The 6,591-nt window shown below is 32.8% G+C and overlaps 1 protein-coding gene across 1 annotated transcript in view; it reads right to left on the bottom strand.

Moving 5' to 3' along the window:
• The window catches only part of LOC109826675, a gene marked incomplete at its 5' end in the record, with an annotated part of 41,942 nt that extends 39,336 nt beyond the window's left edge, over nt 1–2,606 (bottom strand). Inside the window, one exon of the mRNA XM_020393696.1 lies at nt 2,487–2,606. Coding sequence (XP_020249285.1) covers nt 2,487–2,606 — 120 coding nt within the window. The remainder of the gene's footprint in view (nt 1–2,486) is intronic.

The raw sequence follows: 6,591 nt of genomic DNA, 5'->3' as shown, positions 1-6,591 counted from the left end.
CGCCCGTCGCCGCCGCCGCCCGCCCACTGTCGCTATATAAATGGTCAAACTAGTTTGACCAAAATGATGTTTTCAAAACACATTTGAAAAAGAAACACCATGGCATGGTGTTTTTTACAAAAATACAATAAAAAACACATTGATTACCAAACACACCCTTAGATGTTATATTTAATGTTTAGGACTTTCCTCCATTTTATATTTCCCTTCCTTAAAGAGTTTTCCTTTCATAGATATTCTACAAGGTGTATTAAGCATGAGTCCCCTTTCTTCATAATTAATTAGAAGATAGAAAATATCATTTCTTTATTTGAACATGGCATCAGAGCAAACTTATAAATTCCTGGAGGCTTATTTCTTAATCTTGAGGACATCAAGGGAGATCTTCTGCAAGCACAATCTTGTGCTTCTCCTTGCGGCTTCGACCTTACTTTTGGCTATATTTTCACTCGCAACATCGATATCTGGACGATTCCTTTTCATCTTTTTCAAATTTGTCGGCTACAATCTTGGCTTTGACATCACTAACAATTTCATATTCAACTTGTTCAAATCGTCGATTTCGTCATCTTTACTCTTTATTCATCCATCACAACTCTTTGGGACCGAAGTTCCAAAAATGAAAAATAAAAATACCCAAAAGCCTCTCTCCGCTTCTAGTCATGAAGCAACAACAATTCAAGGATTAACATTTAATCCAATTGAAGACTAACACCATCAACACATACAATAAGTTGATCCATCTTGTATTGCTCGCTTGATTTCTTTCAAGATTGCTTAGTTATGATCCCTTCCCTTCTTGGTCTTTGAGAGAGTGACTGCATTTGGGCGTGAGCATCTTGCTTTGATTAGCTTCTTGCGACTAAGATTTTCCTTTCTTGATTGAGAATAATACTTGATTGCTTATGAGCTTTATAAAAATCCATCCTTTATGTTCAAGGAGATCACACTTTTCATAGGCAACTTCAATCTCTCTTTCCAACATCATAGAGATGTCATATTATCAACTTCATGTTGTTTTATATAGCAATGACCATGCAATCATCTATCAGAGCTTCAGATCTCATTGCGGTATCAACTCATTGATCAACCCTTCTTGTTCGCCATTATCTATCTGAGCTTCAACATCTTGTCTTTAGCAAATTTTAGTGTCTGATCGGTTTCCTCGGATCTTGATTTTTTTTCTTAGATCATCTCCACTTTTGTTTTCATGTCACTTGAGTAGCTTCTCTCTCAAAGTACTTTCCTTTACAACCTTCCTATTGATCATTGATATGAACGGGATACTACGATAGGCAAATTATTCAATTCTTTTAGAAGCTAGACTTTGGTAATCTCTTCGTTCTAGCTTGAGGAGCGTCATATTCATTACCTTTAATACAAATGTCGAGATTAAATATATAACTTAAATATAACATCCTACTATTTAGGAATTCCTTTCTTTTATATTTCTTTTTTTATTAGTTTTCCTTTCAAAGGTATTCTATAAGGTGTGGGTTATTACCCTCTTCTTCATAATCAATGAGAACATAGAAATTTTTCTCTTCTTTTATATGCAGCATGCAAAGTCCTCCAAAAGTAGAACTCAAAAGACACTATGAGATAAGACAATTATGTAGACATAATGAGATAAGACTACATGTACAATATAGGCATGCGAGTGTCTACAGAAATCACTTACCAAAAGCCAATTTATTCTGATCTAATTAAATCTAACAAAAATACAGACAAATATGACCTACTATGAACCTATGTGTACTCTTCACATGTCCGGAATATATTAAGTGTCTCTTAAAGTAGTATCTTAAGTATGACGAAGGCCCTTTGTTCTGTTTGTTTAGGTGACATATGCCTCCATAATGCCTGACATGCAATCTTCAGTATTTTCTTTTTTAAGGCGAACAAGGCCCTGCCACACAATCTTTTAGATTTTTCTTCAGACTACAAGGTCTTGCATGTATGACACATGTTGTATTGTACAAGCTTTTAGTACAATATGCCTAGACACATGTTGTACAGGGACACACGATTCCTAACTCAGATTCAGTAATAAAAACATTGCATATGACGTATAAATAGGTCAGTTATTCTACATAATTCATAGCCTGCAGAAATTCATTGTTAGTATAAATTGTCCGGGAATGAGGTTCACATGAAAAATAAAATCTTCAATAGTTCATCCACAAAACTAAAATTCCCACTTTAGCAATGGCTAGCTTACCTAAAATAGGAAACAAAAATATATGAATTTCTCCAACATAATGGATCTAAGTGCTATGAAACAAAGATTCTTTGAAGGTTCTCTTCAAAAAGTTTTCAATGAAACTAAGTAGTGGAAAATTCTTTACATCTAAAACTTAAGTGTTTGTTGTGCTTAAGGTCCCTTACAGCTCCACACAAAAATTAACCATTTTCCTGAGTTACCCAACTGAGAGATGAGTATAGTCAGAACAAATTAAAAATATAAAAATGATAAAGGAACGTACATCATGCAGAGTAGGACATAGTCGTGTAGCTTCATCATACTTTTTGCAAGCCTCCTCAAGTAAAGCATCTTTCGAAGGCACACCAGAATCTGCATTAACATTATCTGCACTTTCCTGTACCAATAAAACATGAAATATTATAAATGAATATTAACTGCGCTTGCGAAATTACATAAAAACCAAAGCTCACTACTAATGGGTGATAACTAATGTTTAATATCGAGATCTCTAGCTGTAAAAGTAGAACTGAATGATACTAATTCTGACATTTTGTATTAATAATATAGAATATTTATATTAATAAAATAGAATATTATTGATAACAAGCATATTTTGTTGATTAAGATTGAGGTATAAGTAGCCATAATATAGTATTATGACATAAAATAGTCACAAAACCCTAATTCCCTTTAGTTAGCAAAGGGTTTCTTTTACAATTAAATGGTATCATCTCAGTAAAATATCAAACTTGAAGTTGAAATGTAGCATTCCTAGTATTTAGTATTCTGTTCTAAACATGAACTACTTAGCCAAAATAAGATAGAACAAATGAAACAAACCATCATGGGATATCACCATTTTGCAATTACAAGGTTAAGTAAGACGAGGAAAAGGTCACGGATAATTCAGCAAGATGAAGAACATAAAAAAGCAATCATACCCAAACATTAGGACTTAAAAACTCAAACAGAAATAGTTGGATATAATCATGATAGCAAATACATAAATAGCACCGTGAGATGAAGGATCTGAATCTAGGTTGCATGGGTAGGCTAAGAATGCGGGTACGGGACACAGCAAAGTCGTAAAAGATAGGGTACGGGGGCATAGCTATACACACACATACATACATATATGTAAAATATATATACATGTATATACATATATGTACATATGTAGATACATATATGAATATATACATACGAATACATATATGTATATACATATACATATATATGTATAGACATATGTGTGTGTATGGGAAAAGTGTTCTTAAGGTGACACATGTCACCTTAGATTCAATCAAAAGAAGCATCTCTTGATGCATGAAATAGATTATTCTAATCGACAATCTGCTCCATTCTCATGATTTAAATGTCTCAAAACATCTATAAAACAAAAAACATGATGTTTCAGTACTTCAAACACAGACTTTTCATTCTCTTTAGTGTGTTATTGTATAATTCAAAACATTTGATGGCTATATGCCTATTTATATATCATATATATATTATATTATTAATACTATATATTATATATATATATATTAGTATATATATATATATATATATATATGAAAAATATGGTATGCTTGATGTACAAGCAAAATTTTGGCTTTGAGTTAGGTGATGTTGTATCCCATCATTCAATTATAACCATAGTGAATGTGGTCAATGTTGAATGAGTGGGGGAAATTTTACACCTTCACTACCAGCAACTTTGAATGGTACAAGCAATCCCTATGTCTCGCTCTACTTCTCTCTCTCTTCTTATATATACCATAGTAAATATATATATATATATATATATTATACTATTATATATGGGCATGATGTTGTGTTGTTTGTGCGTGTGATGTATGTACGTGTGTGTGTGTATATACATATTATATATGAATATGTATGTGTATATGTATATGTATGTGTGTGTGTGTACGTATTACATATGTATCAAGTGGTCACAAAAATTAACGGGCATCTAACAATACAACAAAAAAGAACTCTTGATGCATGGGTTAAACTATTCCAAAGGAAGATCCATTCTTTTCATCATGATCTAAATATCTTGCAACATCAGTAAACCAAAACCAAAACATATAGATAGAATGAACTGAATGGATCAAGAAAATTGATTGTATGACCAAGCTAGTTATGCCCTAAGAACAAATAAGCCCCCCCCCCTAAAAAAATAAAAAAACCCAACCCCTAACACACATATGGAAAAAGTGGGTATGAGGTGACGGTTAATTTAACAAAATGAGCTACTAAGAGAGAGTTACGTGATGAGGCCAGCCTTTGAACCTCACCTACCACCTCTTGGTAGTTCATTTTGCTAGACAAGTCGCCACCTCATAATCATCAAACCTTCTGTGCGCGTATGGAAAAATGTTACTAGGAAGGCACCTTAAACTCAATCTACGAATGCACCTCATGATGCATGGATTAGACTAACATAATGGATAATCCACTCCATTCATCATGATTAAATTATCTCAAAACATCTTTAAAACAAAAAACATGTTTCAATACTTGTAACCAAGGTTTTAAATATCAGATATCGAGAAAATATCGGATAACCAAAATTTATATCGGATTGCGGATATCGGAGAAATATCGGGGATATATGGTAAATATCGGAATGTCACATGGATATTTGCATATATAGTATAATGCACTAAAATGTAATCCGAACATACTTAATGAAATCTAAGCATATCAAATGTAAATAATATATGTTTAGGATCACTATTCAACCTTGTAAAACAAACAAAAGTACAAGTCAACGGTGCAACATTTAATTTGGTTTATTAGGGAAAAATGTCATTTGATATAATAGGAAAAAATCATAATATCTCGCCCAAAAATTGCTAATCACGGTATGTTATTTTGTGACAAGCCATATAAAAAGATATATCGGTCCACATATCGGCCGATATATCGACCATATCGGGAGTATATCGCCCAAAATAGCCAAAGAGCGGTGAAGAATATTTAGAGATCATATTGGTTGCGGCAAACCCTGTAAAAGGATATATCGGAGGATTTATCGGGCCATGTCGGGGATATTTAAAACAATGCTTGTAACACATATTTTTCATTCACTTTAGTAGTATTGTCGTAAAACCATTAATGTCACAATCACTTGATATATGAGTAACTATAATCCAATATGTCTAATTTGTTGTTTATATACCATCCAAAATATATAGATCGAACAGATTAGATATAATAAATTGATTACAAATAACGGTTTTGAAAGTATACCCTTAGATTGAATTTAAGGTGCCCCTTAGTAACATGGTTCCACGTATGTATGTATGTATGCATATGCTGGTTATTGAACATATATCGGACGGCTAAAAATCATATTGATTTGCGGTTATCGAGGATATATCGAGAAAAGTAGTAAAAATCAAATTGTCATGTTGGAATGGTGCGCATATATTATATATTATCCTAGAATGTAATTTAAGCATATTTAAATGAAATGTAAACATACCTAAATGCAAATAACACATGTGAATCATGCATCACTAAGTATAGAATCAGTCATAATGAATTATGCATCATTAAGTATAGAATCAGTCCCAAGGCAACTAAAATTAAAATATATACTCATCGCTCATTAGATCAAAGACTCAAACCCAAAAATTCCAATAAAAACACTTCAAAATATTTAGTATCTGCCTTTGATAGTCGAGGGTTGAGGGTATTTGAGGGTCATCAAGCTTCGAGAGTCGATGAGCTTCGAGGGTCAAGGGTCTTCAATGGTTGAGGGTTGAAGGTCTTCGATTGAGAACTGAGGAGCTTCGATTGAGGGTGAAAAAGAGAGAGTTTTTGACTAGCGGATGCGGGCCAGGTATGGGAAAAAGAGGATTTTTGTCTCAAAACTCAAACCAATTCACTTAGAATTAAATTTTAGAAAATAGACAACATTTAGCCTACAAAAAATCAACCTCTTTATCGCATATACACTAAAATATCAAGAAAATTTGACTAAAATGAAATGCGATAAATTTTTGCAAAAATTGCATCGGCCATGTCCTAAACCTGATATATTGGTGATAAGTCAATAAAATCGGCACATATACACACACACATATATAAATACATATATACATATATATAAAGAGAGAGAGAGAGAGAGAGAGAGAAAGCGTGAATAAACTTAAGTTGATTGAGGGCTCTATCCATTAGATTGGCTTTAGGATTCGTGTTAACATGTGATACACATTAAGACTATATTTAAGATACATCCATTGATGTGTATCACATGCCAATACAAATCTTAAAGCAAATCTAATAAATAAAAAGTCGGGCAAATGTTTCTATCCACTTTAAGTTTACAAGAGCTTTACTTTCTCTCTCTCTCACTCGCTCACTCT

Source organism: Asparagus officinalis, chromosome 10, assembly GCF_001876935.1.
Source record: "Asparagus officinalis chromosome 10, Aspof.V1, whole genome shotgun sequence".
In the NCBI taxonomy this organism is placed as follows: Eukaryota; Viridiplantae; Streptophyta; class Magnoliopsida; order Asparagales; family Asparagaceae; genus Asparagus; species Asparagus officinalis.
Note: the sequence above shows the minus strand (reverse complement) of the source record. Positions and strands in the feature narration are given on the sequence as shown.